Below are 13,296 nucleotides of genomic sequence, written 5' to 3'. Positions count from 1 at the left end.
GGGCCAGAAGTGTGAAGCACTTACATTAATTAATCTGTTAAAACTTGTGTATTATTTGAGCTGTAAAGTTGTTTAAATTGTCATTTTTACAGTCGTTTTAGGGTTTTAAGGTTTAGACTTTACATCGTCATGGCAACAAAATTGTAAAATTGTCTTTAACTTTACACAGATGCGGTTAGTAATTATTTTATCACAGTAAAATCAAATAAACACACATATTGTTTATGTCTTGTGTCTATAATTTTAAAACAGTTTAATGTTTACAGATTGACCCCATTGACTTCCACTGTAAGTGTCTCACTGCAACACACATTTGTGCTTTTTTTAAAGAAAAGGAGGGACAGGGGACCTGGGTAGCTCAGTGGTAAAAGACGCTGACTACCACCCCTGGAGTTCGCTAGTTCGCTAGTTCAAATCCCAGGGCGTGCTGAGTGACTCCAACCAGGTCTCCTAGGCAACCAAATTGGCCCGGTTGCTAGGGAGGGTAGAGTCACATGGGGTAACCTCCTCGTGGTCAGTAAAATGTGGTTCTCGCTCTCGGTGGGGCATGTGGTGAGTTGTGCGTGGATGCCGTGGAGAATAGCGTGAAGCCTCCACACGCGCTAGGTCTCCGTGGTAATGTGCTCAACAAGCCACGTGATAAGATGCGCGGATTGACGGTCTCAGACGTGGAGGCAACTGAGATTCGTCCTCCGCCACCCGGATTGAGGCGAGTCACTACACCACCACAAGGACATCTAAATATCATTCCTATAAAATCCTTAAAACAAGATACATTTACTTGTACAGAAGTGAAAAAATCTTACAAAATTGAGTGAGGTTTATGCTTAAAACAAAACAAACTTCTTGCCAAAGATGTAAGAATAATAAACTTGTTTTCCCTAAAATGTAATGTATTTTTCATACCCCATTGGCAAATCATTTTTTCTTGTTTCAAACATAAAACTCACTAAATTTAGCTTATTAAATGATAAATGTATATGTTACAAAAGCTCTAGCTCAGTAAAGCTACACTATTTTGCACATCAGCACCATATAAAAGCAACTTTATATCGTCTCACTCTGCAGACAGTCTGCGTTGAGCAGATCCTGACACTTATCGTGACATTTGACCCCGCACTCTGAACAGCGCATGCCCTGCCGAGCGATGCCCCACAGCAGCCCCTCACACTCGTAGCAGTAGGTGGGTGTGGTGGCTGTCCACACTTCAAAGTTGTGGGGTGTGGTGCAGGAGATAGGGTAGATCAGAGCCTGAAGAGTCTTCTTATACACGTGACTCTTCTAGAGGGGCAGAAACAGAGCAAACACACGCCACACGAGACACTCACAAACTGGAATTATTTCAGAATATTTAAATATTGCAAATTGAAAAGGGGCCTGGGTAGCTCAGCAAGTAAAGACGCTGACTACCACCCCTGGAGTCGCGAGTTTAAATCCAGGGCGTGCTGAGTGACTCCAGCCAGGCCTCCTAAGCAACCAAACTGGCCCGGTTGCTAGGGAGGGTAGAGTCACATGGGGTAACCTCCTCGTGGTCGCTATAATGTGGTTCTCGCTCTCGGTGGGGCGCGTGGTGAGTTGTGCGTGGATGCCGTGGAGAATAGTGTGAAGCCTCCACACGTGCTACGTCTCCACGGTAACATGCTCAACAAGCCACGTGATAAGATGCGCGGATTGACGGTCTCAGATGCGGAGGCAACTAAGATTCGTCCTCCGCCACCCGGATTGAGGCGAGTCACTACGCCACCACGAGGACTTAGAGCGCATTGGGAATTGGGCATTCCAAATTGGGGAGAAAAGGGGACAGACAAAAAACAACAACAACAAAAAAAACTGTTTTCATTAAAACAGTGTTGTATGCGTTAAAGAAGAAAATGAGCTCAAAACCTAATACTTGATGTTCGGAAAAACGCTCCTTTGTTTTCATAGTAACTGGGACCTGATGTCCTATACAGAGGCCATCAAATAAAATACTTTTATTATATTGCAATATTTATTGTTGCTATTATATGTTAAAATGCAACGTATAATAATAACAATATGGAAAGATTCATGTCACTTACCAGTTCCTCATTGTTGAGTGTACTAGAGGCCATAGCAGATGTGATGCCGGCCTTACGAGAGTTCTGTACCAAAGACTGAACACACAACCCACAAGACAGAAAAAACACACATGAGAGATCTCTTTAATGCCTCAACTCTTTCTCCTATATAAAAAGAGTAATAGAGCCCATAGAACAAATCCTTACCATAGCCTAAGTCCAGACAGCAAAGATGATGAAAACAAAGAAAACAGATGTGTTAGTCACAATTAAATTATCTTTCTGGTCTTAATGGAAGAACAAATGTGTCCAGAACCAACTTAACACAGCCTAACAGAAAGTATTGTCCTTCAAAAAACAATGCTTTTCAAAAACAACATTTAAAGGTGCTAAAATGTAAGGTCGCTCTGACGCAGCATTTCGTTTCGTTTAAATGTGTGAATAGTAACATTTTTATAAAATGTATTTTTTTGATTGTACATTTGCGTCACACATATGTGTCAGTCTACAGTGTCCATATACAGTTGCAGTCCAAACGCTAACCAATCAGACCGCAACGTACTGCCCCAATATACCATCAAAACCAATCAAAACATTTTTTAATTAAATGTTTTGAAGTTGAAAAAGTTGCATAGGCTGAGAATCATATAAACACAGAATGGATTGTTATAGATTTTGTCGTGTTCCTCACCAGATCTCTGACCAGTGGAATGGTCTTTCTCTTGCGTAGATCAGGCATGCTGTCAATGCTGTACAACGCTCCTCCCATCCTATAGAATATAACAAATGATGCTTATGAATATAAAACATAATGGTATGTGACATGTTTTTATTTCAAACTGCTCTCTTCTGCAACAGCACTCTCAAGAAACAGACACAATCATTTCCTCATCATTAGTGTTTATTTTTCATCAACATCGTAATCATTATCTATGGCAATAAATTACTGTAAACATTTACCATTCTCCACCGGTGATTGTCATATTCATTATAAATGGCTGTAGATGAAATATTACACCTGACAGACACCTGATTTGTGAGGCATGGGACAGAACAGGCGACAGAAGTTGAAAAATACATTTCTATGGAACAATGAATTATTTTGTGTTAATCTGTTTTGATTTGCTTCTCCATTTTCTCACAAAATGTATATTTTTCCTTTGGTTATTACTCAAAATTAGTCAATGTACTGTCAGATACAAAAATAATGTATACTGTCATGTCAAAAATGTCTATTTTATATTATGATAAGTCAGAATGGTTTCAAGTTGATTTTCAGCTCTGAAATTGTTGATTATCAAAACTGAAATATTATGGTATCGATCACTTACACAAACTATAATTATTTTATCAACATTGTATCACACATGTATCAAATGCAATGCAAATGTATTTTTCTGGTGTTGACAAAAGTTTGATATTGCCAGTTTTCATAAATGTTTATTGGTGTTGAGGAAAAGTTGTGAGACTTTTTAGAGTTGTTCAAATGAACCTCTCCCTTTGGTCAGGATATACTGTATAGTAGTAGACATGTTCCTTTTAGATATTTATGTTTACATTTCTGTTTTTTAATAAGTTTAATGTATATTTTAATCTGCATGAGTTTTGATCTGAGGACAGGTGACTTTAGGGTTAGTGAGTGATAATGTATTGTTATAATTTTGATAAGAAATTTTGCAGTTTTCCAAACGAATAGCTTGTTTTGCCGCATGTCTTAATAATCAGTGAGATATTACTGTTAAATGCTGCACTGATAAGATAAATGCTTGAATATATGAGTATTAGTACGCTCAAACAGCAGCATTAAACATAAACATCCTAATGATGTCTTGTCTACTTGTCTGATCTCTTTGTATTGGTGGTTGATTGGTTTGACTTACCCTCCTTTACCAAACCACAGAGACTGAGAGTCTGTCTCTCCTCGCTCCTAAGAAAGAGGGAGAGAGAGAGAGACAAAGAGAGATAGAGAGAGAAACATTTTCTAAAGTTGCTTGTCTTATGAGAACACTTAAAAACACCAGCCTAAGGTGGTTTTAACTCGTCTCTCAGCCTGGCCAAGCCGATTAGGCTGGCCTGTTTTCATGATTTTAGAGAGTTTTTGGGGCTGGGAGGCCAGCTGTGGTGAGCAGGGGGTGGGGGTGGCCGAGCGATGAGGGACGGAGGGAGAAGAGAGTAAGAGAGAGAGAACAAGAGAGAGAGAGAGAGAGAGAGAGAGAGAGAGAGAAGGGAAAAAAACTAGCAGGTCCCCGTACACGCCGCCAGACAGTCCTCAGCATGCTGTACTGCTTCAGTCGACAATGCCGGGCAATAGCACTGGATTACGCCTCCTGGCGGCCAGCAGCGGATCCTCCGTCCCCCGGCGGACGGCAGCAGTTCTTCCGCCTCCTGGCGGATGGCACGTCTTCTTCCAGTCCCGGGTTTCAGCACCAGTGTAACAGATCTCTACTTGTTCAGAAAAGGAGGAAGCAGGAACTGGATAACAATCAACGGACCTTTAATAAAACACTGACGAAGACTTAACCTGAACAAAAGCGCACACACACGAACACTGCTGTGTGCGTCTCTCTCTCTCTCTCTCTCTCTCTCTCTCTCTCTTTGGGGCGTCCCCGGCTCCTTTTATCTCTCTCCCGCTGATTGGGCAACTCAGCGCCAGGCATGCATCCTCTCGGCCCGGCCACGCACTCCTCCTCGTCACACCAGCAAACCACCGTAGGCTGGTTTAAGTTGTTTTTATTTGCAGCAGGTAACCCAATTGGCTGATTAGCTTTGATTCCAAACCCAAAACGTTTTTCATATTCAGCACAAACACAGCAACAGAGAATGTTTACAAACAATGTGTGTAAATCTGCTATTTTACATGACTTCGAACGTGGCTCATCCAGCCTAAACTATGTCTAAACTATGTGTTTCATAAAGCTCCATTTTTTGCAATTATCCAGAATACACAGAAAAAATTCCTATCAGCATCTTTCTCTTGTTTTTCAGGTAAGAAATATCTAAACATCCTTAACAAGCAAAATTTCCCTGAGAAACAAAATTTCTATATTTATATTTAAGATATTTGTTTTTAGACAATATATCTGGAATATAATAATAATAATAATAATAATAATAATATAAGTGTACGCAAAAAACTCAACACAACAATATACACAAACCACCACACAACATTCACACAACCAACAACAAACCCACCTGCCAGTCTCGTCCAATCATGGGCCATCTGAGTGAACATGCAAATCACTATAGCAATGAAAAGAGACTGGAAAGACGACAAAACGCCGGGATACACACAAACAACAACGGAGAAAGAGTCAACAAAATAACGTACACAAAAATGAAGCAAAAAGTGGCAAACTTCAAAATAAACACGACAGCGGTTATAGTGCTGTTAGCATTGTGCTCCAATGCATTAAAAGCAGAAAATCTGTGAGTGTATAAAAAGTTATAAAAATAAAGTCATAACTGTGTGCAAGCATGTCAATAATGTTCTCAAATCTGTGGTAAAAAGTTTGTGAACAGACTAATCGCTTCAAAAGCATTTTATTATGATATCTTCTCCTCTTCAAACATTGCTAACAGCTTTTAGTGACTGATCTATTTAACACGACTGATGAGGGACCAGTTAAACTCAACAAAATTCATTGCTTAATCAATAAAATTTACATAATATACTGTTTCTGGTCTGGTAATAATTCAACATCACCTACATCCTTCTTTAACCTTTCTACAACTTTCTAGTTTGCTTTTAAGAGAAGCTTTTGCCTGCTATAGAGGAAAAGTCTCACAAAGATGTCTCACCTCCTGCAGCTGTTGCCGGACTTTTTCAAAGAGTCTTAACCAGTTCTCTTTGGCTCTGACTGCAGGGTCCACTGGCTCCTTTGGCTCCTCCACTGGTTCACTGCAAATACATTAGCATGTTTGCATGTAGAATTCAAGATTAATCTTTCATTCCCTGCTGAAAACCACCAGCATATGTTTTAGAGTTTCAGATGTTGGGATGCTTAACTAATTTGCTTAAGTAACTTGCTAAAATACAGATTTTAAACCAGCCTAAGGTGGTTGGTCATCTTAGCTGGCACCAAGCTGGTTTCCACTCATCAGGCTGATTTGGTTTGCTGGTTTGAGATTTAGATGCTGGCATCCCCACCAGAGTGCTTAACTACCCTGCCGAAAAACAGATTTTAAACCAGTCTAAAGTGGTTTGTCAGTCTTAGCAGCCAGTCAAGCTGGTTTCCACTGGACAAGCGGTTCTGGTTTGCTGGTTTTATAGGGGTTTTGAGCACTTGTGTGATAGTCAGGCTTGGAGACCAGCCAGATAAGTAGCTAGACCAGCTGAACAACAACTTGGCCATGCTTCAAGACCAGCTAAACCAGCTTAAACCAGCAAAGACCAGCAAACCTCCTTAGGATAGTTTCAGTTTTTCATCAGGGCAGCTTAATCAACAGTATTACCTCAGTCAACTAACTTCACCAGCTTATTTTGTGGTGAACAGTGTGGCAATGTTAGTCCATCTGCTAGACCAGCACCAAACCAGTAATAACAAGTCTGGACCCATTTGGAAATTCTTTCTGGTCTAAATTAGTCTTTTCAGTAGAGTTAGTACCTCTGAATAAACCCAAACGGCAATTATATGTTTTGTTCTGATGAATGGGTTGTATTGTACCAGTTTTGAAAACCCAAAGAGTGTTGAGATGTTTGTGGTACCTCTCAAGTTCAGGTACAGGTTCTTCCACTTCCAGAGGTGGAGAGCATGGGGGGCTCTCCATCTTCATTTCCTCTATCAGAGTCTCTTCCATTGGGAAGTCGTCTTCTTTCAGTGGAAATTCGTGTTCCATGGGTGGCTCCTCTGTGGGAAGTTCCTCCTCTGTGGGGGTTGGGGGTTTAGGTTCTGATGCAGGAGCTTTGGAATTGGCTGTGGTGGCAAGGTTGGGCAGCTCAAGGGCATTGGTTGTGGTAGGGGGCATCTGTTGGGTTGCAGGGGCAGGAGGTTGTGGAGTTGGGGTCTGGAACTGTGTTGTTAGGGGTTGAGGTTGCAGTTGGGATTGGGGTTGAGATGTTGGAGCAGGAGGTGGTGTAGGTGTAGATCCACCCAATCCGAACACGGCAGTCAGCGGCTTAGCCATGGCAAAGAAGGACTGAACGGAAGGGATGGGGCCTGATGACTGCTGTTGTGGTGGTGGTTGTTGTCTGGGCAGGTGGGATTGCTGGTTTAGAGGCTTGGCTGGAGGCTGGGCTTGCGTTTGATTGGATGGTTGCACTGGAGGTTGGCTGGCATTCTGAGACTGTGACATCTGAGGATGGGGTTGCTGTTGTTGATGTAGTGAGGACTGTTTCTCCAAAGGAGGTCTTGTTGATGTTGGAACGTCCAGCATTGGGGTGGCACTGGATGGAGTGGGTGTGAACGGAGGCCCTTTGTCTTCACTGAGAGCTCCATCCAGTGGATACAGATCTTCATCCTTGCAATTGAAGTCTTCCTCTCCCTCGTACATGTCCATCTCTTCTGGATACAGGTCACCACCCTCTTCCTCATATAGAGCACCTTCCTCGCCTCCGTCTTTACTGTAGGCACACTCGTCACTGTATGCACCCTGTGTCTCATCCCAGTCAGGTGAGCCCTTGCTGTAGGACACGGAAGAGTGGCAGGAGTGGTAGGAATCATTCTCGTCGTAAAGTTCTTGTTCACCGTATTCTTCACTTAGTTGAGAACTACAGCGACTGAGCTCGGCTGAGGACGCATAGCTCCCGGTCGGACTAGATAGGAACAGAGAGTGAGAAAGAGAGTCAGAAAGAGAGAGAATAAATAATGCATTGAGATATGCTGTATGATTTGAGACGTAGTAACAGAATTTGTTTCCACCCCCAATTGTGAACCAAACTGGAATCCACATGAACTGTACCCCAGATTACGATTACTCATAATGACCAAACAAAACTAACTCTGACGTCAAATGGACTCGGATACACACCAAAAGCTCTTGTGGCAAGAAAAAAAGGCATTGAGTTAAGAGTGATTCTTCAACAGGCCATGAAGAGGTGCTTCTAAATTTGAATTTGCCAAGAACAGAATGAAATGCATTAGATAGAGAGAAACATCCATCACAGAGACACAGTGCCTACATGAGCTCTGAGACTATAAAATAGTTCTGGCTCCTCAAAAGTAACACAAAAACACAACTGTAGCGCAAAGGAGGGTGGGGCCAGGCCGGAATGATGCACGCCTGGACCCCAATCAGCCTGATGAGGCGAGTGAGGGATAAAGGCAACTGGAGAGGGCAGCTCGAGAGAGAGAGAATTATGGGCAGCTGCCCTTTATGTGTTTGTGTGTCTTTTTGTTCAAGTTTATTATTAAACTATTATTTATATTGTCAAGCCAGTTCTCGCCTCCTCCTTTCCCTCTAACCCCTTTACACTTACATACATTTACATTTATGCATTTGGCAGACACTTTTATCCAAAGCAACTTACAGCGCACTTATTACAGGGACAATTCCCCCGGAGCAACCTGGAGTTAAGTGCCTTGCTCAAGGACACAATGGTGGTGGCTGTGGGGATTGAACCAGCTTGATTACCAGTTATGTGCTTTAGCCCACTACGCCATCACCACACCTTTACACTGGTGCCGAAACCCGGGAAGAAGGAGGGATGCCCGTCGTGGAGTCCTCGACATTGCCGTCCACCCAGGGGAGCGCTGAGGTAAGAACAGTCTGCTCCTGAGAGATGCATTAAGAATCTATGCATAAATGGTGTTACATTATTTTTAAACTAAGTGGAATTGACAACAGCTCAAAGTTGAACTTTTGTTTATGCTAATAACTTTTGAACCGTGAGGCCTGGAAACAAAACTAACCATGAGGCCAAATGTCTGAATCATACGAAATTTGGTATGTATCATCTACGGACACTCATGACAAAAAGTTATCAGAAGCTTTTTGATAGACAAAAATGCTCTCATATAATGCTTCAACGAATTTGACGGCTAGCACGCCAAAGAGGTCATGAAGCTATATCTTGGCAATGCTTTGGAGTATTTAAACAAAAAATGGTACATGTCATAGCCATCATGCCCTGAGGGTCCCTTAGCAGTTTCGGCACAGCACCACCTACTGATCAAGAAATATGAAAAAGTACTTTTTTTTGCAATAGTTTGGCCTAAAATCATGAGACTGGTCTCTTTAGATTCAATGGAGCATAAAGAGTCAAAAGATACCCAATGTTTCTATGTCAGCTATATTGGGTGCCCGCCATATTTGTCGTAATTTTGCCCTAAAATGCTGTATTTTACAAATGCATTGGCATATTGAGATGAAACTTGGTATGTGTCATCGGCACCATGCCCTGCATGTATCTGAGAAGACTGGAGCCAGTACCACTTAGTGGTCATAAATATAATGAAATATTGAAATGTATGTGTATAACCTTTGATTGATTTAGACTATTGTCATAAGACTGGTCTCTTTACATTCCTTGGGTAAAGCTGAGTACAATGATGCCAAAAATTAGTTCCAAAAAATTGGAGGGTGTATCTCTTGAATGTATTGACATGAAACTTTGCATATTCCATTGTGACCATGCCCTGACAATAGCATATAAATTTGGATACACGCCACCTATTAGCCAAAATTTATAAGCAGTTTCATTTATGTTTTAAAGAACTCTACTTATGGCTTTAAATCAGCTTGATTATACCACATTTGTTGATCATTTTAGGCAATCAAATATTATAGCCATTGTTGCCGTTGGTGTGCTTGGCCCAGTAATTGCTGCTTCCGGCTATATTCCTTCTTTTTTTTTCTCCCCTTTTCTCCCCAATTTGGAATGCCCAATTCCCAATGCGCTCTAAGTCCTTGTGGTGACGTAGTGACTCGCCTCAATCCGGGTGGTGGAGGATGAATCTCAGTTGCCTCCGCATTTGAGACTGTCAGTCTGCGCATCTTATCATGTGGCTTGTCGAGCGTGTTACCATGGAGACATAGTGTGTGTGGAGGCTTCACGCTATTCTCCAAAGCATCCACGCACAACTCACCACGCGTCCCACCGAGAGCGAGAACCACATTATAGCGACCAAGAGGAGGTTACCCCATGTGACTCTACCCTCCCTAGCAACCGGGCCAATTTGGTTGCCTAGGAGACCTGGCTGAAGTCACTCACCACGCCCTGGATTCGAACTCGCGACTCCAGGGGTGGTAGTCAGTGTCTGTACTCGCTGAGCTACCCAGGCCCCCCAGCTATATTCCTTCTTGATATTTTTCAATTTCCGACCACATAGCATTCTGTTGTCTGTTGTTCACACGATGATGTACAAAGCAATGAAATGGCAATGCCAGCATTTCTGAGTTTGGTTCTTTTAAAGAGGACCCAAGTGTGGAAACACCCAAAGATTATCATTTACCATATTTTATACATAAACATGTTTTCTTGTCATGTAAATTAGGATTTCTGACTAATTGATGTACTTTATTTGCATAAAAGTGTTTATCATTAACAGTATACATCACTCACCTGCATTTCTGTGAGGTTGGTTTTCTAATGAGCTGTGATTTGGTATTTATTTCTTTAGTAAATTACTTCCTGGAAACTTGTCACATAGCACCAAGTTAGAACATGGCGTCAGACTCTGGGCTGTTAAAGCACAAAAGGTTCAATCCCACAATTGGAGATTCAATCTGGGAGCAGGTGAATCTATTGTTTTTTTTTTAGCAAAACATGTAACCGCATGTTGCTCCAGCAGGACTCTCCAATTAGTGTACTGTAAGTTGGCCAAATAGAAAACAAAATCTTTATCCTACAAGCACATCTCAAATAGCACAATACATACATGCATAAGCAAACACACACCAAACTAGGTCATGCAACTTATCTACAAACGTCTACTGCATATCCTCATGTCTACCGCTTTCTCCTAGTACTTACTGTACGCTGTCTTCTGCTGTCTAGAGCTGGGCTACTACTGTCTACAAGTACAGTAACTACACTGTCTACGACTGTCTACCGCTGTCTCCTACTGTCTACCAATGTCTACTGCTGTCTACTTCTGTTTCTGTAAATACCCATCTACTGTAGTCAATTACTGTCTACAGTTGTTTACCACTGTCTACGACTTTCTACTACTACCTACAATGTCTCCTACACTGTACCACACTCTTCAGCTGTCTGCTGCTGTTGTTGTTTTAATGAACACATTGCTCACCTGATTCCTCTCTGGCTGTCATAGTTGAGGTCGCAGCTGTTGATGGAGTGTGAGTAGGGGGCGTGGGGGTTGCGGTGGTGGTGGCTCATGGGATACTGGTGGACTGAGGCATTAGGCTGAGATGTGGTGTAATAAGGGGGTGGGATGCTGTTACTGGTCTCGCTGCGGTAATCACTGTCTCTGTCATCCATCGCACTGTCTGGATCATTGTCTGCACAAATGTTCATCAAAGACAGCTGTATTATCAAAATGAAAACTAAGACAATGTGGCTTATTTTTGTCTGCTTTTGTCTGCTACTGTTTGTTGTTGCTGTCTTTGGTGTTGGAATTGCTTGTGGGGTGGCAAATCTCTTAACTGAGGTATTCCGTGTATCTCAACATCATTTGTTTGAAGTTTATAATGACAGACATGAACACTCACTCTGCTGGTCACCCCACAAACTCCAGTTACCTGTGAGAGAAGACAGAAAATTACCCATAATGTGATGTAAAAATAGGCCGATTGGCAAGGCCGATTAATCAGCTGTTATTTGGCCATATCATATCATGCATTCAAGTCAGAAACAAAATACGGAAGAAGCCTAAACTAAAACAATACACAATGAATGACTGCATAAGTGAATACACCTGCATCAGTTTTGCACTACCTAAATGATTTCTTAAAGGAATATTCCGCGTTCAATACAAAGTTAAGCTCAGTCAACAGCATTTGTGGCATAATGGTGATTACTGCAAAAATTGTTTATTTAAAAAAAAAGCAAAAATCTGGGTTACAGTGAGACCCTCACATTGGAAGTATAGACACAAGACGTAAACAATATTGCGAGTTAACATAATTTAAGTGTGATAAAATTGCTTACTAACCTTTTCCCTATAAAGTTATATTCAATTATACAACTTTGTTGCCATGACGACGTAACGTCATAAACCCTAAAACCCTGAAACAACCATAAAAATGAATATTTAAACTTTTACAGCTCAGGTTTATATATTAAAAATTAAACTAAATTTAAATAAAGCACTTAAATGTAAATAATATTGCAAAATCATTGCTTTCTTTCTTTTCGTCACTCGGCAACTCTGTATCAACTAGAATTCCAAGTTTCCCACTTATGCAACTTTGCATGATCATTTGTGCGCTCGGAAGTCGTAATTACAATATTTCCGACTCCACTTGAAAGCTGCACGTGTTTTGCCATTTTAAGTGCAGAAGAAACAATAACTCTACAAACTACGATATAGTGGAGGAAACTATGGTTACCATAGTAATATTTTGTTAGGGAATTTGCCCTGAAATATCGACACTTTATGCTTTCTTCATCATCTTCATAGCAATGCTACCTTTGAGTTTGAATCTTTCAATAGGACAGCTGTGTACTAAAACAGAGACAATGTCTGTGACTCTTCCTGTGATGACTCAGTGCTCTGTGATTAAGGTGATTTGTGTTAGCCGACATCCTGTGATGATTCCCAGTTCATAATTCCCAGCCAAATGAGAAGGGCCAATAGTCTAGCCCCACCCCCCCTGAGAGCTGTGTCAGCAGCACTCACAGAGACGGAGGTTGTGTGTGTGTGTGTGTGTGTGTGTGTGTGTGAAATACAAAGGTCAGTCGCAGTCACATTTAGAGCTCCATTCATGCACTCCTGTGCTCATTCAGCTTTCTGCGGCACAATATGTCAAATCCTTCATTCATAAATCACATTTACAGTGACACATATAAGAAGGAATGGAGCGCTACAGCACTTAGTGGTTTAGATGCTCATAGCAGTGCTGATGATCTGATTTATGTGTGAAATCTGAATCTGACCCTGCCTTCAACACTCTTGACACAGAGCATCAGATGAACAAAAATACCACAAAACATCTGCAGCATTGTAACGCACATCCTTCATAAAATACAAAGCAAATATCTAGGGTTCAACTGATTAGATTTGTAGTGGTTTTCACCCCTCAAAACACTCTTTTGAACATTTTTGAAGAACAATGTCACAGTAGATATTGACACAGCCATTAAGATTTACTATTTAGAAATAGCTAGCAAGTTGGAAGTGGGAGGACTGCACAG

The 13,296-nt window shown here is 41.5% G+C and overlaps 1 protein-coding gene across 1 annotated transcript in view; it reads right to left on the bottom strand.

Moving 5' to 3' along the window:
• The window catches only part of LOC127441231 (protein unc-13 homolog A-like), an 82,708-nt gene that overhangs the window by 48,388 nt on the left and 21,024 nt on the right, over positions 1-13,296 (bottom strand). Inside the window, exons 8-16 of the mRNA XM_051698403.1 lie at positions 11,652-11,681; positions 11,231-11,441; positions 6,777-7,794; positions 5,841-5,927; positions 3,920-3,966; positions 2,731-2,809; positions 2,247-2,252; positions 2,061-2,135; positions 1,062-1,281 (exon numbers count right to left, since the gene is read on the bottom strand). Of these exons, the coding sequence (XP_051554363.1) occupies positions 1,062-1,281; positions 2,061-2,135; positions 2,247-2,252; positions 2,731-2,809; positions 3,920-3,966; positions 5,841-5,927; positions 6,777-7,794; positions 11,231-11,441; positions 11,652-11,681 (1,773 nt within the window). The remainder of the gene's footprint in view (positions 1-1,061; positions 1,282-2,060; positions 2,136-2,246; positions 2,253-2,730; positions 2,810-3,919; positions 3,967-5,840; positions 5,928-6,776; positions 7,795-11,230; positions 11,442-11,651; positions 11,682-13,296) is intronic.

This window comes from Myxocyprinus asiaticus, chromosome 5 (assembly GCF_019703515.2).
Source record: "Myxocyprinus asiaticus isolate MX2 ecotype Aquarium Trade chromosome 5, UBuf_Myxa_2, whole genome shotgun sequence".
In the NCBI taxonomy this organism is placed as follows: Eukaryota; Metazoa; Chordata; class Actinopteri; order Cypriniformes; family Catostomidae; genus Myxocyprinus; species Myxocyprinus asiaticus.
This window is presented reverse-complemented; position numbering and strand designations above follow the sequence as displayed.